At 32.6% G+C, this 26,822-nt stretch overlaps 3 protein-coding genes and 1 long non-coding RNA gene across 10 annotated transcripts; 1 reads left to right on the top strand and 3 right to left on the bottom strand.

Moving 5' to 3' along the window:
- Nucleotides 1–1,243: 1,243 nt before the first annotated feature.
- On the bottom strand, nucleotides 1,244–19,289 carry LOC117215071. Its single transcript, XR_004489015.1, has 3 exons — nucleotides 19,271–19,289; nucleotides 17,808–17,811; nucleotides 1,244–4,141 (listed from the first exon to the last, which is right to left on the bottom strand). It is a non-coding gene; the product is annotated as an uncharacterized LOC117215071 (long non-coding RNA).
- Nucleotides 9,045–18,447, bottom strand: LOC117215047. Of its 4 annotated transcripts, none has more exons than XM_033461450.1 (11): nucleotides 18,318–18,447; nucleotides 17,095–17,246; nucleotides 16,869–17,027; nucleotides 15,884–16,296; nucleotides 15,327–15,804; nucleotides 14,903–15,243; nucleotides 14,629–14,837; nucleotides 14,258–14,543; nucleotides 14,038–14,177; nucleotides 13,769–13,918; nucleotides 9,211–12,635 (listed from the first exon to the last, which is right to left on the bottom strand). In XM_033461450.1, the coding sequence occupies exons 2-11, from the start codon at nucleotides 17,215–17,217 to the stop codon at nucleotides 9,523–9,525; spliced, it is 5,412 nt and encodes a 1,803-aa protein (XP_033317341.1). In that variant the 5' UTR covers nucleotides 17,218–17,246; nucleotides 18,318–18,447; the 3' UTR covers nucleotides 9,211–9,522. The 4 variants fall into 4 exon arrangements, with proteins under 4 accessions (XP_033317344.1, XP_033317341.1, XP_033317343.1 ...); XM_033461452.1 differs by having other exon boundaries at nucleotides 14,629–14,834; XM_033461451.1 differs by lacking the exon at nucleotides 18,318–18,447 and adding an exon at nucleotides 18,153–18,300 and having other exon boundaries at nucleotides 9,523–12,635.
- On the top strand, nucleotides 18,650–24,372 carry LOC117215061. Of its 4 annotated transcripts, none has more exons than XM_033461478.1 (13): nucleotides 18,650–18,924; nucleotides 19,037–19,431; nucleotides 21,078–21,316; nucleotides 21,480–21,594; nucleotides 21,677–21,780; nucleotides 21,849–21,920; nucleotides 22,272–22,372; nucleotides 22,466–22,569; nucleotides 22,828–23,069; nucleotides 23,140–23,315; nucleotides 23,444–23,582; nucleotides 23,644–23,843; nucleotides 23,906–24,372. In XM_033461478.1, the coding sequence occupies exons 3-13, from the start codon at nucleotides 21,299–21,301 to the stop codon at nucleotides 24,126–24,128; spliced, it is 1,494 nt and encodes a 497-aa protein (XP_033317369.1). In that variant the 5' UTR covers nucleotides 18,650–18,924; nucleotides 19,037–19,431; nucleotides 21,078–21,298; the 3' UTR covers nucleotides 24,129–24,372. The 4 variants fall into 4 exon arrangements, with proteins under 4 accessions (XP_033317369.1, XP_033317370.1, XP_033317372.1 ...); XM_033461479.1 differs by lacking the exon at nucleotides 21,078–21,316 and having other exon boundaries at nucleotides 19,037–19,274; nucleotides 19,358–19,431; nucleotides 23,906–24,140; XM_033461481.1 differs by having other exon boundaries at nucleotides 21,677–21,720; nucleotides 23,906–24,140.
- LOC117215067 (60S ribosomal protein L18) lies at nucleotides 24,228–25,778 on the bottom strand. The gene is made up of 4 exons (XM_033461490.1): nucleotides 25,696–25,778; nucleotides 25,471–25,557; nucleotides 24,746–24,952; nucleotides 24,228–24,634 (listed from the first exon to the last, which is right to left on the bottom strand). Exons 1-4 carry the CDS (start codon nucleotides 25,696–25,698, stop codon nucleotides 24,365–24,367), a joined length of 567 nt encoding a protein of 188 aa, XP_033317381.1. The 5' UTR covers nucleotides 25,699–25,778; the 3' UTR covers nucleotides 24,228–24,364.
- Between the last annotated feature and the right edge of the window lie 1,044 nt (nucleotides 25,779–26,822).

Below are 26,822 nucleotides of genomic sequence, written 5' to 3'. Positions count from 1 at the left end.
GCTGCTTAATCTTCTAACGACCGGAGAATAATTACGACGTGTCGTGTTTGGGACCTCTTAAAATGATAAATTAATAGTACCATTTGTTTCTGATTTGTTCTCTGATGGGCAGTTGTTGCAGAATATCACCTGGTATGATTTTCTGTTTTTAACCCATAGAATCGGCAAAACAATGATGAAAATCGATAGCACATTAACACAAACACGATATTACAATCCATACGTACACATACATCGAGTATAATAATTACATTCTTCATTGTTCGTATGATAAAGAAAGCTACGCGTAAAACGCATTTTGCTAAAACAATTGCTAAATAATTATATTTTCTCGTTATATTGTTATATATTTATAAATCGTCAATTATTACTCTAAGTAATTGGTAAATGTTATTATCAACGCATTGACTGCCGAATAGCTACATTTTGTACGTTTTCGCTTTATTAAAAACTAAGATTCTTTAATCTGTTCACGATTCGTTTAATACAACCGTCCCTCAATTTACGCGGAGTATCCGTTCAATGTGCATTCATTTTCACGTAAATTCAAAATCGCGTAAATAAAGTCTATCAGTACAAAAGAAAAAATATATACACGTATGATGACTAGCGCAACGTAATGTACTTTCATTCTTATCTCATACAGCACTAACGCGTTTCAACAGAATAAGTTACACTTGTTACTTTTCAAACTTCTAGGAAAATATACTTTCTGGCCGCGTAAATTGAGATCGCGCATGAAAACTACCGCGTAAATTGCGCTATAATCTTTCGCGTAAAAAGAAAGACTCGCATAAATTAAGGGACGGTTGTGCTTTATATTGTACCATTGAATAATTATCGAAGGTTTTCCCAATATGACTGTTTATTTCATCTAAACGCTTTAATTAATTCCAACATGGCCAATAACAATCAATGATGATTATAAGGTCAGTGACAACTATAGACCTTCATAGCAGTCAACGTGTTAATCACGCATAGACCTATATAACGTATAAAATACACAATCCTCGAAGCTATCTACGGTCCACGCGACTCTCGCCGGCGTTTAGAGGATTAAATCGCCGAAATAAATACACTACTATCATTTTTCTTCGTTGGAAGAAATATGGGATAAAAGTGAATGGCTGAGGTAGCGAAAATAAAGAAGAGAGAGAGAGAGAGAGAGAGAGAGAGAAAGAAAGAGAGAGTTACGTGTGTTATACTATAATATGAAGAAAAGGATTGCAAAAAAATTTCACAATTTGGTGTTAACTTGTGATCTTTTTTTTCTCTCGAAAAATTAATTCTTTTGCTCGAAGCAGAGTCGTGTGTCTGCTATACACTTTATGCAAAAAAAAAGTCACACGTTCTACCAAGAAATACAACGTTCCGTATTTTGTTAGATACTATGTGTATAATTCGTCGGTTTTTTCGTTTTCGCATCAAGTTGTGAGTATTTATAATAAATTCAAGGCATTCACTCAAATAGTTTCGTATTTTTTCGTCCGTTACGAACGATTTTTGCGGAAATCGAAGGAGGGATAGAGGATTCAAGGATTTGCAGACAATTGGTACCTAAGTTTATTCGATAAAGGGATGAATATGCTTTCGCTTGAATTATACGTGTAACTTTGCATTCTAACGAAACCTCTATAATACAAAATAAAAGTATTCTGGTGGTATGCACCAACATTGAAATCTCTGCGTTTTTTAATACCAACGAATGCCCTCGATGACACTGCATTTGCTACGTCGAGAGAAGCACAAACTCTTTTAGTTATCGAACAGTAAATCCATCCAATACTTCATAATACAGGATCATTGTTCTCGTTTTATGAGAAAAATGACATTCATGGTTCGCCTTTGATTATTTTAAAAGGTTCAACTACGAACTACGTACCTAGAAATTTAAATTAATAATAAAACAACTTTTGAAATATTATCACGTGCGTCGCATGAAATTATATGTTACTAAAATATTCCTAATAGATATTAGGTTGACTTTTGATTAAAAAATAAATTTTAATATTAATTATTTCATAACTAGCAACCAGCTATGTTTACCGTATTAGTCACTATAAAGAAATGCAAAACGAAACATTCAAACTACAGATATCTTCTTCGATAAACATAAAAACAAATAAAACGAACAATATTCTACTTTCGATATACACTAAAAAATCTATCACCAAGTTAGTAAATTATATTATATATTCACTGAATAATTTATATTGAACACATAAAACGCGTCTAAAGATAAAATTCTTCCTAATATCAGCCAAGATTATTTATTTTTATATTATTCACAGAATAATAGAATGATCTTATTAAAATTAATTTTTTATAATTATATATACCTATGGCAGAAATCATGTTATTACTATATCTTGATAAAAAGACGATTTATAAGTTAGCCTAAACTTTACAGATTTTCACTTGAGACAGATGTAATATTTATATTCTGATATTTAATACTTCATTATAAGATTAGTATTTTTTTATACATTATATTTCTATAGAATCGCGATAATTTTATAAATATATTGATTATGAAGAAAATACTAGAATGCACATATCCACAAGATCAATCCACAAAAATGATTGTTAGCATAAAAAGTTAAAAATGTAACAAAAAACATCACATAAATTAAATGAAGGAAACCTGCTCACATCAAAAAATATCAAAATTTGTATGACTATATCTCTATATTCAAAGAACATTATTACTTTATTAAATATTGATATAATAACAAAATATAACACTCAAAAGATTGTACTTTAAAAAAGACCTCAAACGCTATACATATAACAAAACATTAGCACTTTCATGATAAATATGATTGACTTTTAAATTAATATATGAATATGAGTCAAGAATATCAGAAACAAAGAATAGTATGATGTATCAATGCTGATTAGTACAAATCGCTTATTAAAAACTAATTTTTATTTTTTTGAATACCATGTTTGTTATTGGCAGTCAACGTTATGATTTTGTAAGTGAAGATCATAAATTTAAAAAAACTCACGATTTTATTATACGACTATAATTACTGCATTTAGTAACATAAATGAATAAAAAACAGACAGTAAAAAGAAATATATGTTAAAGTAATTCTCACTTCTAGAAAAACTCTGCATCTTTCTTTTGTATACCCGTTACATGAACACCGCCGCTACGAAGGAAATAGAATTTAGTGAAGCAAAAAGAAAGGCCAATATTATTGTGCCCTTGAATGTAAATGTTGTTTGAATTATAGGGTCCAGAAATAAAGAGCTATAAACAGATTTTTATTGCTGTCTTTGATAACTTTCAGTTAAAGTTACACACCAAGGTTAATCTTTTTGTAAACTTTGTAAATGTATCAACGTACTCTCTATCACCTTCAATTGTAATGTAATTATTAAAATTGTAATCTACTTATATTTATAACCGCGACAATATGTAATAATAAAGAATACGATTAATTTAAATCTAAAAAAAAAAAAAAAAAACAAACAGCATCATAGCAGATATTTCTGTAATACTAACAACTGATCAATCTCATCGTACAAAATTTTATTTACTCCTTCGATTCTTGCTTTCCTTCAAAACCACATGAATTCGAAAAAATATAAAAAAGGAACGAAGCAAGGAAAATGTTAACAAAGACAACTCATCGCACCAAAAATAGCGTACACGTGACAAAAAATTACTATAAGTAAGTTACTGCTAATGATTGCCCCACTCGAATTAATAAATACATTCCATCATTTTTACATACTACACTCGTAAAGAAATCTTCCATCAGTAAAGGAATTAAAAAAATCGTCGTTCAAATTCTAATAAAAATAAGCTTGAGGAACGATATCATCCTTAAAAACATTGCACCTATTTTTCAACATTTTTGTTCGTTGTTTCTTTATGGAAAAATAGAAAGGGGAAAAATATCATGAAATATCGTTTCCCTCGACGTAGCAGCGGATAGATACAGTGAATCACGAAACATAATCACAGCATTTACGAGGACGAAAGTGATGATTAGAAGCTTTGTACTAAATCTCACGGCTAAATCCTCGAAAAGAGACCTTGTTCGTTCCACCGAAAAGATCTCATCGTTTTTCATTTGTACTAGCAACAAACTCTAACGAGTTAGAAGTTATATATATATATTTATATCTATAAAAACGAACAATCGATTTGTTGCTCGACACATGATTCTCTATTAAACACGAGAGTGGTTTCAACCGATCGGTGATCAAAATGTTCAACAAAAGGCAAAAAAACATAAAAGGAAGGAAGAAAGAGGAGATATCAGAGATTTTGACCAAACCCTCTGAAAGAAAACATATAAATAGAACATGATTACTTGTAGAAAAAAAATAGGGAAACGTACAGAAAAGAATTGGACTAAGCAATAGAGTCGAAGATCTTGGTCAAAGACTTCTCGATTTTCTTTGATCGTTGGTACAATCAGAAAGCGGTAATTCTGCATGAAAAAATAAGCCAAGAAGATAGACTAAAATTTTGCTCCAACTCTAAAACAATCATATATTTTGATTGTATGATACTTTTAATTTCTTCGGAATATATAATGAATTTAATATTGCTAGATAGGTAAAAATCAAGCGAAGATTAACTCAGATATACCAGGCAAATATTTTAAATTAATTTTCTCGGAAACAAAGTCCCTTCTTCGTGTAGAATCAACCCTTTGCCGATTATACCACCAACTACAAAATACCTTATATGAAATGAGAACCTCTTCTCCGTGAAAGTATTAAATAGAACGTAGAAACAATAACGATATTCCTCGATTCGCGTAATACAACTGTACAGTGCTATTGTGTATTTGTTAAAATTGTTCTAAGATACCTATTTTCACTAAGGATCCGCGATACTAACAACTTCTCCGTGAAACTAAACGAACAATTCTGCGGCATAAGGTATTATTCACGAAATTACATGTCATTTGGATTATTAAAGTGCTGAAAATAAAACTATAGTCCCCACACTACTAACGTTTCCGCTTATGCAACTAATCGATTACAACCCATCTTTGGCTCTTCAGGAATTCTTTCGCCTTTTTCTTCCAAGGTTACCTAGCAACACCTAATTCGCGGTTACGGGTTTAAAGAGGGTAGTTATCTGTGATGAAACGTGTCAAAAATATATATATGCTATTTCGTCGTTCGTGTGATTTAACACCTACGCAGAAATTGTATCGAAAAGATATCGAGGTAAGAGATTGTAGCAAGAACCTCGAGTATTTACAATTTCGAGAAGTTTCTGAAACCACTGACATCTACCACACGACAAACGTAGTAATCTCGAGAATTGAATCAATGGGGTGAATTTATCTGTTGCGTCCTTAGTGAATGGAAACTATTAAGATATTAAATATTATAAATTCGAAAGCTTTTGAAGAGAACCAAGAACATGCGTACGTAACCAGGTACGACAAATGAAAAGATTATCTAGCATACTGGAACCGAAATTCTGGATCGATATGACATACATACAGAATCCCGTTTCCCTTTTCAAACTCTTGCTCGTATACAATGCAAGAATTATTACGCTTGTACTTTACGCACATCGATATTACATGACAAACCCTTGCTAGTATACAATACAAGAATTATTACTCTCATACTTTACGCACATCGATATTACACGACAAACTCTTGTTCGTATACGATGCAAGAATTATTACGCTCGTACTTTACGCACATCGATATTACACGACAAACATCCAATCATTATATGAATTATGGATTTATACCATCGATGATCTTCACAATAAAATATGCAGTGAATGTTCGCTCGTTTCGCACGATTTGTATCTCAAATCAACTAAAATCCTTTGGATTCAAAAGCAAATTTTTTTGCAAAATAGTCGAATTTTAATACGTAGATACGCATATATGTATAACGCAATGTAATACAATTTAGGTATACTTTATATAACACTTATTTTATACGTTTCATTCTACCGATACCGTTTCTAAACTAAGCGTTATCAACGAATTTCTTTCATTCAGAAAAAAAAAGTTTCCACGAATATCAACCAAAGACCATTTCCTCGTTCAGATATACGACGGTCGATATAATAATCGACAGAAACGAAGAACAACGATTTTTCAGCTAATCTTATCCAAGTCTGAACACCATTTAGCGAAACTTGATCTTTTACTATATTAGAAATAGATATCTCACTTCGCAATATACAGGGCTGTTGCATAAACAAATCGTTAAAATTTCCGGAGAACTCGGAACAGCCAGAGGGAAGTTTTCATTCGTTAAACGCGATTAATCGGTTCCAACAAATTTCGTCTGGATCCGGGAAAATATATTACGGATGGCTTTCATGGAAAGCATGTCTCTACGGCGGATATAAAAAATAGAGACGAGCGCGACGATCTCGATCGGACACATTTTTGTATGGAGGAGGATGCGAGTAGCTTTGTGCTAAACCGAAACGTATATTATAATAAATCTGTGAAAAGCCACACTGATCGAATTCCACTTTTTGTTAATTTATATAATTTTACTAGATAAATTCATGATTAATGTTCAATTCTTAAATTCATTTATCACAAGAACATGACACAAATAATAGTAAACTTTAAGGTAAATCTAAGAAACAGTGTTTATAACATCACTTTTCTATATTTTCAACTTACAGAGTTGATCAATGCGGCTTCTTCTGACCCGCTCATATGTATACAACTTGCTCGTGCTATTAGTTCTCAATATCTTTTTTTTTTCTTTTTCTCTTTTCCTCTGTATTTTTCCTAAATAATAGATTTTTGATAGCAAAATAGGGAATGACAACGTTTAACCAATTTTTATACGCAATACACTGATGATAATGAATTTATATTCAATATTAAATTCAATTTTAAAATTCAATTTTAGAATGAGAATTTCCACTTTTCTGTCCTTGTAACTACAGTAGCTCACAATAATATTTGAACACTTATGGAAACTTTTTATGAATATATTGTATGTTTTATAAAAAACATTTTGAAATTTTATTAACATTGTAATGAGACACGATTATTGCGGTTATTAACAAGACGCAATAATTAGTGAGACTATCTTTAGTACTAACTGTATGTTTAAAATCATGATTCATGCTGCATAGTAATTTTTTACTAAGTGTTATGTTTGTAAGAAATGTCTTGTTACTTTTATATATAGCTTTGGATTGATCTGGTTTTCAAATTTTACAAATGCAATCACGAACTGGTGTCACTACAATGATAGTGAAATTTTAAAAAGTTTCATATATCGCACATAATATATTCATAAAAATACTACTGTACGTTCTTTGTGTTAGGGCTGCACATACTTATTACGTAAAAACCATGTCAGATTAAAGAAATTTGTTCATTATATTGCCAATAAAATGTAGTAAAATTTTAATCTTCGCTATTCTCTTTCTCCAGAAAGTTTCATATCATTTATAAATAAAGATTCTTGGAACTAATAACGTGAAAATCCTTTAATAGTACTAATCGAAACACAAGGCAATCGCCGTATTAAAGAAGTATTTAAAGTGCTTAAATTATCGGTGAATGGCTACGAATCGATTCTTCCGTTTCATCTGAATTTCATCGATCGTAATAAAAAGCTAGAACACTTCTCGTATGCACTACACGGACAACGTACAACGCATTCTCGTTCGACTCGACGTCGATGTAAGGCAGTCGGAACAGAAATCGCTATATGTGTTTCATTTTTTTTTCTCTTTTTTTCTCGTTTTGATTTTACTTTAGATATCTATGTGTACGTATATATATATTTACATATACAGGGTGCATCACAATATGTGGAACCGACTGCAGAAGTGAACAGGGGGCACAAAAACAATGAAAAAAGTTCACATATGGACATGAGTCCGATCTGGCTTTCTTTCGAATTTATAGCCACTTTAACATTTCAATAACCCGCAACTGTTCAATGAAATGACTACTTTCGTCGTGTCAAAGAATTTCGCAATTTTCCAAAAATTCCACGTGTATGTTGAATAATACAGATCGAGGATGGCCATTGAGTATGGACCATCTTCTATGAAGATAAGCAGTTATGGATTTAAAACGAAAAATGGCTATAAATTTGAAATAAGGTCAGATAAAATATATGTTGATATGAACCTTTCTCATTGTTTTTATGCCTTCTGTCCACTCTTGAAGTAGGTCCCATATGATATACTTTGTATATAGAAGTTTTTTTCTTATTTTAACACTTAGCCAACCGAATAGGGAAATCTCCCCTCTGTGAAGAGCATCGTTGCGTGACCGAACGGAGAGATCTCCCTTTTTGACTTTAGCAACGTGTTTTGTTTTTTTTTTTTGTTATTATCAGTTATTATTGGAATTATTCCCAATTAATTGCGCCACTTTTTCTACTTTTATAAAGTACGGTATATAATAAAATACACCAATTTAGCGGTGTTAAAATTAATTAAAAAGTTACACTATCAATTACAACTAAATAAAATTATAATCAAACAATACTACGCTGCGAAAAAATATTAAAATGCATTATAAATCTTTAATTTCACGCTCAACTCGTGTTATCTTTAATGTTTTTAATTTTATCTATATTTTTTTATACTTTTAATATATACTTTTAATTTAATATTTTATATAAACAATATGTGAAATAAATAATTTTTAAATAAATCTTTACCGCGAAATATAATTAACCATTTAAATAACTTTTAGACTTCTGTGTGAAATAAATAATTTTTAAATAAATCTTTACCGCGAAATATAACTAACCATTTAAATAACTTTTAGACTTCTGTGTTTTTTAAGTAGTGAATATTAGTCCTCGATACTTGGAAAAATGCGCGGTGGACAGCGTATAGGTTGGCTTATCCGAACGCGGTAGAAACGTATAGCTCGCTGCGGCGCGCGCGGTTGGCTGAGTGTTAAATGTGTTCGTGTGTGTTCGTGTTCATGTGTGTTCGTGTTCGTGTGTGTTCGTGTTCGTGTGTGTTCGTGTTCGTGTGTGTTTGTGTTCGTGTGTGTTCGTGTTCGTGTGTGTGTGTTATTTCCAATTGTTTATTTGTTCCACAAATTCAACTCGAATATTAACGGACGTAAATCCAATGATTACAGCCTTGCCCTTGTTCTTATCATAGGAAATTTCATCGAGTGCCTCTAGAACGTTCTTTCATGTTGATTCTTTTCTAACACGGTTACTAAATCAACATATATGTACTACTGCTATTTCTATTTGTTCGATAATTCCTCTTTTTTTTTTTTTAGAAAATATTTTCAAAAATATCAAATCTGACAAGATGCCAGACACTTGTCGTTCCATGAAAACGGAGCTACAGCTTGCTCCACTCGTGAAAAGTGATTATATAACACGTGCTTCCTAAGATAATTGTTCTTCCATAAAACGAGCATGCTAACTTGATTAGAATGAAAATCGGAAACGCGAATTGTTCCCGGTTTATACTCCTGCTAATCAACTCCAGTTACTTGCATCAGGAGTATGTAAAGGGCAAGGCTGGCCCTAGGTACATCCATGCAATCCTCTACTCATCTGCGTTTTTTTTTCTTCGACCTATTGCCTTTCTTGGACGTGGCGCAAACTGAGGTATTCGTCGCGCTCCTTTCAGCTGTCTCACGACCCGAATACTCTCCTTCGACGTTCGTGAGCACCACATTTGGATTCAACTCGTCCGAAGAAGTCGAACGTTCAGGCACGATCTCCTGCTCTGAATCGCTCCTCTTCTCTGGCTCGGTATCTCTTTCAGGTTCCGAGGAATCTTCTTTCGCAAATGTTGCACCTACCAACGGTCCATCGACATTCCACTTGTTTGAATCGTTTGAAACTTTTTCATCGATCTCGCTTACAGCTTCTAATTTGGAAACTTTCTCGGATGAGATGCTTTCACTTGCAGGTGAGTTTGTCTCGTGCTCATTTTTAATTTCCGACAAATTGGTCGGTAGATGCAACTTTTTGTGAATTTTCTGTTCACCAATTTTCTTTCTCGTAGACTCGCTTTCTGTGGTGGAAACAGATCTTTTTTTAACGATGAAACTCCCAGATCCTTCTGTTGCATGTACAAATGATTCTTCCACGGTTGTTTCCTTAACAGCTTCTTTCAATTGATTCACCATCGTCGAGGATGAATCAGTCAAAGATTCCTCTTTTCGACAAATTTTCCTTTCTTCATTGCTCGCGTCTTCCGCTATTAGATCGAGGTCAGATTCCTTCTTTGTCTCATTCTCAGCAGAGGAAGTGTTTTTCTTTTTGACGATAGAGCTCCAGGAAATTTCCTCTTTGGGATATAATTCCAAGTTACCCTCTCGAACTTTGTCTACCATCTGAGAACTCGAACTCTTTTTGTCTAAATTCTTCCTCAACGAAGACTCGTGTATCTTCTTCTTCAAAGACTCTATTCTCTCCAAGATAGGCGTGCACGACGAGACTTCGATAGGATTGAACGATCCGGTTTTCAGCTTATCATCTTCGACTTTATCTTCTCTTCGCGTTTCTGACTCAGCCACGGGAGAATCATTTTTCTTCTTTACTACAGCGCTCCAAGAAAATTCAGGCAACGGCTCTTGCGAGCTTAATTCCTTTGAAACATCTTCGACAGGTTTTACAGGCTCGATGGAAGCTTCGGAAATTTGTACGTTGCTTTCGTTGGTGGCTTTTTTAATCTTCCGATACTTCTTCGCACGAGTCCCGCAGACCTCGGGTCCAGCGAGGATCTTACATTCAGAAACGGATGTAGTATCGATTAGTACTTTCATCTCAGCTTTCTGCATCGCGTCGATGTCGATTATTTCGATCCCTGCTTGCGATCGTTTAGATGCGACATTTGAAGGAGATGTTTTAGCGGAACGAACCTTAGTTTTTCTTAGTGGACTAACATTTTCAGTAGCCGGGATATCTTTTGTGTTATCAGATTCTTCCAATTCCTCTTTTCTCTCTGTATTCTTATTCTTCCGACTATCACCCGGTTTAAAGATTACAGTCACATCAGCATCCGATGTGTCGCTTTCGATCACCACGATATCCTTTGTCTTCTTAGCATTCTTAGATGCCAACGCCGATTCTGCTGTAATCTCCTGAGATCTCCTCGTGCTTCTTTCACACGCATCCTCAGGTCTTTCAGATGGTACATCATCGACGTCCGAATAGTGTACGTGTACCATATCGTCGTCAGACGATGAAGATTTAATCCTTGTCGTGGTCGATTCACTATCGCTGGCTCTACTAATTTCAAATTTCGAATCTTCTTTGCAAATTTTGTCAGATGTTTCTACTAGTTCAGAAGCATGTATGTACTCTATATCGTCATCAGATATCGTAGTCTTGCTGTTCTTCCTCTGCATAATAGGTGAAGAACCTGCGCAACTTATCACGTCCACGCATTTATCGCTGTCGATGCATTCAGCCTGCTGTAATTGAGCGATCTCGGAGCTTTGGATATGTTCAATGTCTTCGTCGGACTGAATCGAAGTACCATTGTTGGAAGGTGTGTCTACGATGTGATATTCACTGGAACTGAATTCGTCGTTCGAGTCCGATGTCGATGACTTATATTTATCGGTTTCTTTAGTCAATACATCCGCACTTACAGTCGGCTTGAAATCTTCCTTCTTATCGGTTTCTTCGATTACAACATCTATTTCTATGGTCGGTTCTACCTGCTTCAACGAACTTTTGCTTTCTGCAAGAACTTCAACTTTTTCTTTGTAACTCTGAGCCGTGGAAGACTTTGATTTGTCTTTACATTTCCCAATTACAGTTTCTTTCAAATACTCTCTGCTTTTACTTTCAGAATTTTTACTGTCCGTATCTTCGATCACGCTTTTTCCGCATCCTTCCTTCTGGATGCAATCATTCCCAGGATCGTCGCAAGTAATGTCTTCAATAATGATGCTATCTCCGTGTTCTTTTAGAATATACTTCCTAGTCTCGGTTCGTTTACTAGGACATACAGAGGACCCGATCTTCTCCGACTTCTTCGCAACCTTTTCAAACTCGCAAATTTTTTTACTCTCAGTTTTACAATGCACCGACGTATTCTTTTTTTCATGAGCTACCTTATTTTCCATCAAAACTACATTATCCTCATCATAGTTGACTACGTATTGTGCCTCGGATACGTTCCTCTCGTGAGCCCCTCTGTCTTCCCTTTTATCAACTTTCCTGCACCAAGCAGCTTCCTTTGCCTGGGTCATAGGACTGCTGGGGATTTCACCCTGTTCCACGCACAGACTCAGACTGGTCGGTACATCGCGGAAGGCTTCTTCTTTCTCGAAGTCAATAGTAGAGTTCCCAGGGTTCGTAATAGAAGCAATCTCGACGCACAACGCTTTTCTCTCCTTCACCTCACAGATGTTCTCGTCCGGCACGCTGTCGATCGCAGGCTCGCCAGCTGAGCGCATTTCCGCGCAGATCTCGGTGAGACCGCGCAGAGTTTGACTCTCCGGCTCGAAATTGCCGAGAGAAGCCGGACCTTCTTCGGCGCACACGCTCCTAGGTGGTTCCGGCACGTGGCTCTCCTCTGCGAAATCGAACTCCTGACTAGAGTTAATGTCCTCCTTATCGGCCGATACAGTAATCACGGTGCCCAGAGGGTTGACGACTTTAGTTACCGGTTGACCCACCCTCTCAAATACCGATCGCCTCCCTAGTAACAGAAAAAGCCGTTGGCAGGTATCAATATCGAGTCACAATATCTCCCTTGTTTGTTTTTCTGTTTGGCCTTTTTTATGAGATGCATCGCCTGAGGTATAATGAGGTATTACTGTTCTCGATACGGCTCGGCAATGGAGAGAGATTTTAAGTGACATTACCGAATACTAATTCAAATGTTGCATCATGAGGAAATACAGAGTTACGAGAACGGGGTACGTGAAAGATAAAGAGAGAAAGAGAGAAAATAAAAGAGTAATTAATCTTGACTTCTAATGTAAAGCTGATATATATATACTCGATCCGAGTCGTCACACTGCACACCACAAAAACACAAACTTCACGTCACAATATACGTGTCGAGATCGAATGATACATTATAAAGAGAACAAGTTAGAACAGTTGCTTTCAACCTATGTAATTTCTTTGGTGTTCATCGGTACTTCAAAAAGAAAAAGATTCTTATAGGATTAGTAACTGCGACTGCCCGCAGCTATTCGCAACTATTTACCTCGACTTAAAGGGTAGACGTTGATAAAATGTATCGTTGTTAGTGATTAGATGTAGTATCGATAAAGGGGAGGGGAGGGGGGAAACGGAGATACCTGCCTCTGGCCAGTTCTGTATCCACACAAACTTACAATCTAACAATCATCCGTCACCAAATGCAGAAAGCACGAGTATCGTATCCGTATTTAAAAGTACGTGCTTGGAAAAATTATCAAATACTCCCACAAATTCAAATTACAAGTTTCTAGAATAAAGTAAAACGTGATCTATATTTTGCGTTTTACAATTTTTCCCATCAAGACGTAATTGAAATCAGTGATGATCGTTTAAACAGATGAAATTTATTTAGTCACGTTGGAATTAACTTTACTGCATTTAGCAGGAAGATCTTCACGATTGTAAGAACCGTAAATTCAAGAATCTATTAAAATCGCGTATTTGAGGCACTCAGAAATATAAGTTTCCAAATATGCAAATCATATAAAATGCTTTCGTTCTTCTTACTAATCACAACAATGTATAGAAATTTTACGAAATATCGGCAATTGGGATATATCAGGATTCATGATCTTCTACTTCAAAGCAAAGCATCGCAAGTTCCATGTAATGATTACTTACCTGGAGCACGGTGTGGTGCGATCGATGTTTCTAGCATAGCTTCGGCCAAATCTTCTCTCAATTGATTTTCACCACCACCAACACCAGCATTTTCACTATCTAAGGGATCACCATACGCTTCCATAAATCTTGGAGACTGCTCATAACTGCCTAAACAATAAAAGGAATCCACATGAACGTGCAATACAAATATTAAATGAATTGAATACAAATTTAATCTTAACAACAAAAATAAATATGCTAATATTTAATAAATAATATAAACTTACTTCCTGATCCATCAATGACCACAGGTACCAATGATCTGGATGCAGCATGCGGCATATTGACTGGATTTGATCTCGCAGGACGAGATCCACCGGTTACTCCAATTTCAACAGCCTCTGCTTCGACAAGATTCACAGTAGCTCTACATTAATAAAATTTTATTGTAATGATGTTACAATCTTAAAAACAATGTTACATATGTTACATCTCTAGAAAACTAACCCACTAGTTGCATTATAGGTTTTAAAAACAAACTGAGGTCCCATCCAAAGTCGCCTATGTGGACCAGCGTGTGTTACAATTTCTACTTGACTTAACCAACGATCCTCCGCTAAATCGTCATCTTGACTGTCTTTCGGTATAATATTGACATTTAGTAAAGGGCTAGACGTTGGCAAAGGTGGTACAATCTCTAAAGAATTCGGAGATCTTAGAAGAGGCCATTGACCTTTGGCTTCGACCTCTAATTCTATCATCGTATCGTCACATACTTTTTCTTTTGGTATACCTAAAATGTGTCATTAAATAGTACTTATATATTATAATAAATATATATTGATATTAATCCTGACTTAAATTAATATTTTATTCACCTGCAGCTGGTTTAGGTTCTAAATCATATTGTATCATATTTCCGTGACACGCCATAATAAACAAAGAATCAACTGCTCTCTTCATAACTTTTGCAGTAGATTCCCTTTGCGCATACATCCAAGCTCTTGGAGGTGCAAAACAAGCACATATTTTTAATGGTAATGTTCCACTATCGTCCGAATGCAATCGTTGTCGTTGCTGTGGCCTGCTATATAATATACGACAAATAAATTTACCCAATAATAGTAAATTCCGTAGATAATTAATAATTACCTTTGTTGAACTTGACTGTTTATATGACTTAATGAAGATGGTTGTCGTATCTGTGCCAGAGGATGTAGTACAGTTGGATGAGGGTACGGAGGGAGTCTTGGATTAGAATATGGATACACTGATAAAGGCAACTCTGTATGAGATACAGGAGAATGAGATCTGGTGCCGTCGTCCATTAAACCTGCACTTCTATGAAATCTTGAAAGTCTATTTACAACATGAGGTGTGGAATGAGTTCGTATTCCTACTGGTCCACCATAAGGTGCAACAGGAAACACATGAGTAGTGCCCCGCACAGTTGATATCGCAGCCCATCGAGTATCACTCGAAAAAGTCATATCCTATTATAATAAAACACGAATCTTTAAAATACATAAAGTCTTAAAAGCACAGACATTAAAATTTGATTTAAAGAGATATGTACCTGCACTTTCGCAGTAGTATCTCCACGATGTAAAATATACAAATGATGTACTGCTGCCAAAGTGGGACCACCTGGATGTGGCTGAATTCTAAATACATGAAAATCATGCCCCCTTTTGTCAGCGGTCATTAGCAATGCACCACTTAAATCAAAAGTCATAGCAACGATTGCATCACTATGGGCAGTAAAATGGGCAACGACAGTCTCTATATTCGCATCGTCTAATTCTTTCTCCTCTTTTGCTGCTTGGAGATCTAATATCGTAATCACTCCTGGTTGAGTTACGTCACTGCTGGTATTATTAATGACTACTGGTGACACTGAATTGCCAGTTAAACTGGATGCAACTGTTTCCCCCAAACCACGCAATCCTTTCCCTAAAGATTTTGCCGCGTATAGAACAGTTGCTGTATAACTTTGAACTCCTTCACTTTCGCAACCACCGCTACTTCTTTTTGCTGGTAGTAACTTTTTTTCACTAAAAATATTTTCTATTATAACAAAATGTAATTTACTTTAAATAACTGCTAAGATTTTATAATCGTGGGGATTTTTACCTGTAAGCAAGCCATCTTGTGCCTAAAGTAACAGGATTTGGATTTGGACCAGGACTGGCATAGCAAGTAGTAACTGTTAATACATCTTCCAATGTTCGAGCATCGAACACCGCGATCTTTTCTAAAAATGTTACTACTACGGATCGTTTATTTACCAATATGTCACAAACAGGATTTTTAAATTTTATGCTTTTAGCTTGTTCCCCAGTTTTTAATGAAATGAAACTAATGTTGCAAAATTGTGATCCAGGTCCAGCTGAATCACATATTGCTACCATTGGCCGTTTCAATTCAAACAAATCAACATGTTCATCATCAGTCTTTGGATTTGGTAAAATTCTCAGAGTACGAACAACACCTTGTCGCCATGATAACACTTCAGTTCCTTCTCCGGTTGCTGCTATCAACCATACCTATATTAAATAATATTTGTTACTTTGACTTTACAATATCACTTTTAAAACAAAATTATAATATAAGATACAACATTATATTCTATAATAATTATGAGTCTTCTAAACAAAGTTTAAAGCATAAATGCTCAACTTAAATATATGAATTCTTTTATATGATCAAACTTCAAATATCATATTATTATCTCTGCAAACTACATGTACCTTGTTATTTTGATAATGAATGTGCTTGTTTACATATTATGCCTCCTAGATAAAATAAGATTCAAGTCATTCATAAACACAGACACAGTTTTAAAGCTACTACACAAGAACAGTGTTCTATAATTAGAAACTTGATAAATCTATAAAGACCCCTCATGCTCAGTATCTAATATGTACACTTAACTAAAATCATATTTCAATTGATACATATTCATATATGTTCTTTGAAGAATATTTCCTACTTTAAGACTGTCTAAATTGCGTATAACCTTTAAAAAACATCAAAGACATTGCAAAAAATTATTTTAATACACAATATTTTGCACAAGTAATGTAAATACTCAAAGAACAAGTGAACAAGATCAAACCTGAACTCCAGTTGTATAGCCAAGTACCAATAATAAAGGTGGTGTATTAGAGCCTTCATTGTAGTCTGGATACAGGGTAGGATCATTAATGTCTGCATACTCAAACCTTGCCCATGATATAGACTCTTTGTTCTCAGAATTTGGTGTGCCAGTATAAGCCTATATTTAAACAATGTAATATATATCTTAATAAAAGATCATCAACAGAATATTTTAATGTACCAACCTGTGGAACAATATCATTAATTATTCCTGCAACACTATCTATAATTGAACGATCAACTATTGGCTGAGGTGATACAACTTGTACTCCTTTATGCACACCACGCCTTGGAGAGTCTGCAGACATTTTTTCTTTCCCAAACTGAATATTTTTACCTAACAATAAATACATATAAAGTAATATTAACTACATATTACTGCATCAAAGAATAATTACATAATCATTTATAATATTTAATAAGTCATGAAGAAAAGAAAATTATATTAATATCATTATGGATGAATATATGGAAACAACATTGTACATTTATTTTTATTATATTTATTATTATAAAAATATAATGATCAAACAATTTTTAATAATTTCCACAAACAATAAATGAACTGTAATCTGAATAAACTCGATACTTTGTGTTGTTAAATCTTCTCATTAAAAATTTATTTAAAGTTAACAAAAATCACTATATAACAAGGTCATATTTCAATTATAAATATTTCTGAAGAAACATAATTTAAATTTATGATACATTACGTACATTGTATTAATATAAAACAGAAAAACTTGTAAATTTAAAGACCAAAATATCACATTATATAAACCTAAAACAAGTATTTAAATTAAAAAGTATAGTAATGTACAAAAAATATAGATTAAGAATCTGTATACATTATATATTCATAATTTATTTGCATAAATATCAAATATATGCAACACACATTTCTATTAATAATAATATGAGATATAACAGATAAAAATTAAGCGAAACGACGAAATAAATAATTAATCAAAGATATTGTTATTATTTGTATAAGGAAATTTACGAAATATTATATCTGTATATTTGATAATATAAAAATGAGTAACAGAAAAGTAGTGGGAGAATCTATTTTACTTATTAAAGAATATTACACAATCCAACTACAGCTGTTCGTCGTGTACTCTCAGGGACGATTAGTAAAAAAGAAACACAAATGTCAAAAGACGATGAAACGAAAACTTTCATGATCTCTGTTGCAATAATACGAATATATTAAATTTGAATAAAATAAATAAATACTGACATTAAAATAACGACCCTGACATTTCGTCGAACAAAGGGGTAGAAGGCAGTTTCTCACAACAAAGCTATCTCTCTTTTCCCGACCGCCGTTATTATTTATCTCACAAGCAAATTTTTTCCGTTTCGATCGTTTTTGGATTAACAGCAAATAGAATTTCCGATTTACCTCGCCATAAAATTGTATTTTCATACTGGGAAGCTCGCCATCTCTGAGACGACCTTCTACTGCGTCATTCTGTAAGTGACTGACACAACACAACCAGAAAACGATAGTGATGTCACCCCGCCCGCGAAACGTTAATCTTTTTGTTCGAAATATTCAAGCGCGTCGATGGTGCTCCTTATTGCAAGAGATCGTCAGATCCGCTCTCCGTTTTGACGCGCCGATGAGGTTCTCCCGAAAAGTCGTTCGTTAGAAAGTATCACGTATCATAACTACTGTAACGGTCAGATTCGTTGAAAATACGAAAACAATAATCAGCTGATTCAGATAAGGAAATGGTAGGAAAGGAGGGGAGAATAAGAGAAAAGTGAACTCTAATACTCGTATCTAAAATACATCTAGATGGCGTAATTGATGTTCAAATTTCATTTCATCTGTATTGTTAACGGTAAATGTATATGCAAAATATGTGAATGGATGATTGCGTGTTAATCATATCTTTTGTTTTAATGGAAAAACTATTTAAACTAAAACTACATAGCTCTACATTGATTATAAACAACAGAATTTTTCATAACATCTTTCTCAATCCTAGAATGCAAGAAAAAATGTAAGTTATGAAGATTAACTTAAGAATGTTGAAAAAATTAAAAGGACTATTCTAATAAATAAATTAAATATACATTAATGTAAAACGTAAATAATTTTATTTATTATTATAGTGGTAACACTGCACAAGTTTGTATTGTACAACCTGAAATGTTATGCTGCTAAAATATCTGAATATTATAAAATGAAATTATTATCTTTATCACGTTTTATTATTATGTTTTAAAGTGCTGATTAAATATTTAATATAACACAATAAGATGCCATAATGTTAGTGAGGAATATAATATAAAGTTATATATTTTGTGTAACATAAGCTACCATTGAAAGATATTATGAATATATACATATGTATGTATATTATATCAATCGATGCATTATTTTCTACGCGGAGACTGATGCATTCATTAGTATCATAGAAATTACTTTACAAGAGCGGTGTTTTTATAAAATTCCACCACTTGATGCTAACGCCACCTAGGAGTACAATACTATTTAAATTGAATCGGTATGTCCACAACAACATACATAATAATTCATAACAGTTTTTATTTAAGGAGTTACAAAAACAAATTTAAACTTCATATTTAATCAAGCCTATAATTTTCAAAAAATTAATAAAAATTTTTTTTGTATACATTTTATTTTATTCTATATTATTGTATTTATTTTATATTATTGTATTCTTAAGAGATATCACTAATTTTAACTGAGCTGTTGAAGTAATTACTTCAAGAAAAACTCTACACCTTTTCTTTTATATATCCGTGACCTGGAGGTCGCTGTTATGAAGAGAATAGAATTTAGTGAAACAAAAAATTCAAAATAAGGAGAGGTCTATATTGTTGTGCCCTTGAATATAAATTTTGTTTTGGCTTACAAGGTCTAGAAACAAAAGAGCTATAAGTAGATTTCTGTTGCTGTTTCTTGTAGCCTTCAGCTAGAGCTACAAGGTTAACTTTTTGGTAATGTCTATTTTGCTATAAATATATGCTATCATAGCTTTTTCTGTTGTATTGTAACACTGTAAGAGTGAGGATCTGGATCAGCATACACTATACCTGTACTTATACCTATACTTATTTCAATATATTTTCTATTATAAATTCATTCACTCGTTTCTCTATCAGACAACCTCAACACGAGCAATTTTAGCATGTCTATATTGCGTGTTACTTCATAATTATGTCGTTATCTAGCAAACAGAAGTAAAACTTATAGACACGAACATTTTACATGCTATATAATTATGTGACAAAACATAAATTTAAGAGGGAAAAAGATATAAATGTATACAATTTTTAATGGAACATATTTCATTTTTCACTGATTATGTAGATGAATTTAGGAAACAAAAATTTCAGATACGTATTCTCTTTTTTCAAAAATTATAAGCAATTAAAAATTAAACAATCCGAACGTTTCGGATCATGTACCGAATATACCCGAAGAACATCGTGACGTCACAAGTGTGCGACGGCGCTACACAACTCGCTTTCTTAATTCGCTTTACAATACCGCACTGGCGCGCGTACACATTTCAACGCCGCTCAAATATCAGCAAAGTTTTAATTTATTTACTTTGATTCTTGATTTATTAAGTAAATATATGTAACGAAAACATGACCTAATTTTTTCTAGTAATTTAAAGTTTTGTTTTCAGTAGTATTTTTAACCAAAAAGAATGCAATAACCGGAATTAAAATATACATTTCTTAAAATAAAATATAAAGTCAAATAGAGAAAGATTTTTCCACAAGAAAATTTCTTCACGAAAAGGAAAGGAAAGTGAATTTCTACTATCATAAAATAATACGAAAGTAATACATTACACGCGGTCTCGCTATCCATCATTCAAATAGAAAAGAAAAAGAATAGCTTTCCTGCTGTCTCATGATCGATTTAATATGTACAATGATTAAATTTATATCTTTTGACAGGAGCTTCATAATGTAGTAGGATTATCGTGCAACTATTCATGTAGCTCGATAAATCGTGCTACCTTATGAACCATAGTACCGATACACGCAGTTATAATTGCAGAATTTAGAGCAACATTAATATTTCATGTCGGTAGGAAAACGTAGGAAATTCTTACCGCATTATCCTTAGGCTACTAGTATACTGTAATTATCTGTGCGTGTATTTGTGCAGCGAGAAGCCAACTTAATCGGTAGAGTTTGCGTGTTCTCCATGTCACCGATGTCCCCGTGCAATAAATCGGAAAGGAATGGTCCTCCTCCTCCGAGATATTCTGTTACTACAGTTCCTCCATGCACTTCGTTCGAGACAGATCAAAGGAATAGTAACTTAAATCCAGTGTTATTAAAAAACAAAATATCTTGATCTTAAAAAAAGTTTAATATACTTCAAACATGATGCGACGAAAAAGGGTACTTTGCTCTTTACCCGTGTTCTTCCGATCATTGCAAATTATAATTAATTTTTAAATTCCATTCCGTTCGTGTACTTTAGTGAAATGATTTAAAATCTTCGATCATTAAATAGATTTTACTATTAGGGTTTGAGAACTAAAAAATAACTAATTTTTTATAGGGTGGTTTAAAGACTGCGCGAAAGATGGCTAAAAAGGCAACACCGGCGGCATTACAAACTGAAATTTCTAATAACGAGGAATGGGAGAAGCTTCTTACAAAACCAGGGTTAATAGGAATGTATAAGTTACCTATTTAAAACTGAGCTTGAATAGAAATTTAAAAAATGTTAGTGTAAAGTTTTTAATAATTTTTCAGTAGTCGACATATATTCAGAATGGAGTGGACCCTGCACAGGAATGGTAAGCACCCTTAAAAAAATCAAAATGGAAATTGGAGGAGATACGTTGAGTTACGCCATGGTAATTTTATAATTGTAAATAATTATAGATGTTAAGTAAATAATTACTATGTATTACTATAAATATAGGCAATGTGCGATTATATCACGAACTTAGAACGTTTTCAAGGGAAAAGTGAACCAACATGGATGTTCATACACGTAAGTTTAATATACAGGGTGGTTGGTAACTGATGATACAAGCGGGAAGGGAATGATTCTACGCGAAAAAAGAAGTCGAAAATATAGAATAAAATTTTTTTAATTTTTCCATCGAGACAACGATCTATAGTGAGATCTGTTATAACGAGACGTGATAAAGTGCACGCGTACCGAGCGAAAATTCAAAGTCGATTTTCTCGAAAACAAAGCCTCAAACGAAAAATTTTCATTCTATATTTTCGACTTCTTTTTTCGCGTAGAACCACCCCCTTTCCGCTTGTGCCATCAGTTACCAACCACCCTGTATAATTAAGATAAATTTTAAAGCTACAATAAATGCAATCCTACTAGAATGGTCGGATGGTAAATCTTATATTTGGTGCTGACTGCCCACAATTATTAAAAGTATTAACAATGGAATTGCAACGAGTACAAAATAACGAGGAACACGAGTATGTAAAATACATAATTTTTAGTAAAACAAGTAGCCATTAAAAATTAGCATTGTTGAAATAGAAGTTATTAAAATAAACGTACACGTGTAGGTTTTCTTTAGATGTATCGGAAAGAAGTCCAGAAGAAATAAAACGATTAAAAATTATTGAAGAAACTAGAATAGCTAAAGAAACGGCAAAGAAGGCTCGAAAAGGTTTCGCAAGATCTCTCATAAAAAAGATACAGATATATTACTATAACGATTACCCTGCACGCACATACAAACAGATCATTATTTCTTTATTTATTTTCAATTTTATATAAAGAAAAACCTCTATTGTCCTGGAGTCACATAATGCACGCTTTATTTTTTAATTGGTTATTAGATATATATAAATGTAACGCTACAATGAAATGTCTAATTTTCATTATTTGTAATAATAAATTTTCGTGTAATTTCTATTTAATATAGAAGCGGAAGCTATAGCACGGTATGAAGCCGAAATGTTGTATCTGACTACTTCACTAAGCAAAGAAACTTGCCTTTTACTTTTTCCGTGGGTTTTTAAGGATGAAGAATGTCATAAAAGAGATAAAAGATCTAGCCCTCCGTACATAGAATTGGTTGAAGAAATACTAATAGGAAATTACACCATCGAGCAAGAAATACGAAAACGACTCGATGAAGATATTCTATCTACGATGTTTAATGAAGTAATATATTTAATATGTCACTAACAAAAATTATTCAAAAGCAGACTTTCCAAATTAAACAATTTTACAGTCTCATTACGTATTATCACCAAATGCTAAACAACTACTTCTAGATGGGAAATGTATGTTTATGCGATTAAAAGTTAGCGAAACAAAGCCAGAAATTGATATTCATAAATACTTGTTAAATCTTTTATTTGGAGAACCGAAATTACCCAATACGGAAACAATTCTTAATGAAGAATGGTACGTAAATACATAGAACATATAATATTTAAAATTATATGTCTTTCATAATACAATTTGTGGTAAGACAATTCTAAAATTAACTTTCACATTTATCTAAATTTAAGCAACTTCCTTTTTTCCTTTAGTTACGCTGGTCGACATCGCCCTGCGTACATAACAAGCGGAAATGAAATTTTTCCAATCGTATGGACACCACCAAATTGTCGAAATAAGGCAATTGTTTTTCGCACTATTTTTCCAACATATACCAATACTACATATCACGTAAGTTTTAAATTTTAATATATCTAATATAAATATTATGTCATATATTATAATTTTAAAGTATGAAGATAAAACTACGAAGGTACCTATAGTAGTATTCAAATATGACTACATGAGAAAGAATGAGCTAAAAATGGTTTTACAAGAATTTGAAGACGAAGTAGTTAACTTTGGCATTTTTGAATCTGATAAGCCACTAGAAGCAAAACTTATAGCAAAGAATATTACGGAATTTGAATTGAATACAAGAGAAAGAACAGGGTAAGTATTAAGAAAAATTTGAAATTTATAATTAAAAATAAAAATGTAATGTCAATTTTCAGATACGAGATATTTGTATGTGTTGTAAAAAAAGTAGAATGTGAAGCGTTTTTAGGATTTGCAGGTATTGGACCTTATCATGTAAGTGAAAATCTGGAAAAGGGCATAGAGGAATCAAAACAATACTTCCCAGATGTTACTGCTTCCGAAGAAACACAATCAGACGACGAAGAAAAACCGGAAGAGTTAATAGAAAATGCGGAAGAAAACAAGAATGAAACATGAAATATTACTTACAGGTGTATCTAAATTTGCATCTTATTTGAAATTATAATTTCAATTGTACGTTTCATAAAAAGTGAAGGAATTAATAATGTATAAAAATATTGTTATGAAGCCAACATTTATTTTCCAGCCACCTAAACTTGCTATATGAAAGAATATAGAAATAGACAAACTGTCTAAATATTGCAAGTCAATGTAAGGATATGGTACAATAAATGATGGCAAATAAACAAAATTTATTTTTTATAACCACAGCTACGCCTACGTCCCCTTGCTCTTTCAAACTTTCGACCCTTTGAGCGTACTAATGGTTTTGTATGAGAGTGTGGTACACCAGGTGCAGGTCCAAAGTGTTTCACTGCTTCACGAGCTTTACGACGACCTTGCATTAAAACTGTTCGTTCTCCAATAGGTGTACGTAATGCCAACTGATCAAAAGTGATCAATTCGCCTCCAGCTTTTAATATACGTGCTCTGGCTCTTTCAGTAACACGTAGAGCACAAACCTATAAAAAATTATGAAATTATACATTAATAATTTTTTCAAGCAAATACAAAATAGCATTTTATTTATACAAACTCAAAATTAAATTCTGATAATTGTTTCTATTGCTTACTGTAAGTTTAGGAATTTCAAAAATTCTAGCATCATCTGTCACTGTACCAACAATTACTGCAATAGCATTTTCTCGTCCAGGTTTCTTCATAAACCTGACAACACGTGCAAGAGATATGGGAGGACGGTGTATTTTACTCATAAAAAGTCTCTTAAGAACAATCTTATTAAACTTAGAATTTGTACGTCTTGCCAGAAAACGGTAAAGCTATAACAAAAATAAAACCATATACTTCTATATTTTTATTGTATAAAAAGATATTTTGATAAAAAGTCACAATGTTTTATCAGTTTCATTACGAAATTATAAAAAAAAAAAACAATACAAACTTTGCATTAAAACGCAATAATATATAATTTCTCAATAAGAAATATGAACTTTTATAAACTTTCTGAGTAACATTGTGTCAGCTAATATAATCGTCTTTTATATAAAGAAAAAAGACGGAATAGGAAAGTTGACTAAATTTTTCTAGCGAACGTTCAAATTGGATCAGACTATGATAGTACTGACACAGAGTGCGGTTCGCAAAAGAAATTTATCTGTTTCAAAACTCACGTGTTTATGACAACAATATAGTATTAGATCAGTTGTAATACACAATTAATTTTCAACAGATGTTACAAGAGTGACGTTAGTTTGTAAATAAAATATAGAATACAAATGGTACAAAATTAAAGGTAATAAAAAATATATATATTTAGAAATGCATATAAAACACTTACTTTGACGAGAAGTCGTAAGTAGACATCTTGCGACTTAGGTTCTGTGCGCCGAACCTTCCGATCGTGTTTATGGTTTATATCGATACCCTGTAAAGAAAATAATTTCTGTTAACTTTCTTTAACATTTTTCAAATTTAACAAAGAACTTTATTTATATCGATTAACACAGATAAATCAAAACTCTATTGATTTTATAAATATAACAATGCCACTGCACCACCCTACCATTTCGATACACCGGAAAAGAAACGGACGAGCTTATAGACAAATCAGATAGAGACCCGTGTAAACGGATATCCAAGGGGGCGCTGTTAGAGAATGGAAAATTGGCACGATGAATACTAACTACGTAAAAACTATGGAGTGAACAACTTAATGTATAAATTTATGTTAATTTTTCATCCAAATGAAAGTGGAAATAAACTTAACAATAAACAAATTTATTCATTCTTTACATAAATCTAGGTTAGTAATTTTAATGCGTATATAAATGTATCACTAAATCAGAATTGCCAAGATAAAGAAAAAAAATTATTTAATATAAATTTTAGAAATTACTATATACAATCGTTAAAAAATATATATATAACTTTTTTAACACATACATTTTTACATGAAGAAATAAAACAATCATTTTTTAAATATTTAATTTAAGTTACGTACAATATTCAGTAATGTGCTTAGTATATTATACATACATATGTTTGGATACGGTTTAAATTAATGTAAATTAGATTCCTATTTTTCTTAATCTATTTTTTGAAGAAATTAATTTATAATTTTCACTCGATATTATTTATGTAGAAATAAATTAATTTCTAGAAGGAAATGTATGTTTCATTTAGTAAAAGCAGTGAATAAGATAGAAACAAGTTCTATACATTTTCAATTTGATTAACTATAAATACATTTATATATATGTACAACTAGAACAATTTTTTTACATATAGTACAATATATGTATTCAATATATGTCGGAGAAGAAAATAAACTGAAATTAAAACTGAAATATTTACTTAGTATTATCAAAGAAAAATATGATTATATTGCACGTGTAGAATAACAAAAATGGAGAAAATATGTATATAAAAACAGTCTTAATTCTACAGATTAGATAAATCTATAATTTATAAAGACAATTTATAATGAAAACGAACTATTTTTTGAAGCTTTACTCAAAAATCATAAGTATAGTTTGTAGAACCCATATAGTAAAGTCATAAATTAAAATACTAAATGTCAACAATCGATTGATATAGCCCTACTCAGAGCCGGTATTTGGAAATTTTATGTAATATATATATATTGATTGAATATATATATATTCTGTAAAGAATACCAGGTTATGTATA

Source organism: Bombus bifarius, unplaced genomic scaffold, assembly GCF_011952205.1.
Source record: "Bombus bifarius isolate JDL3187 unplaced genomic scaffold, Bbif_JDL3187 scf7180000009343, whole genome shotgun sequence".
In the NCBI taxonomy this organism is placed as follows: Eukaryota; Metazoa; Arthropoda; class Insecta; order Hymenoptera; family Apidae; genus Bombus; species Bombus bifarius.
The sequence above is the reverse complement of the archived record's forward strand: the minus strand, read 5'-3'. Positions and strand labels throughout refer to the sequence as shown.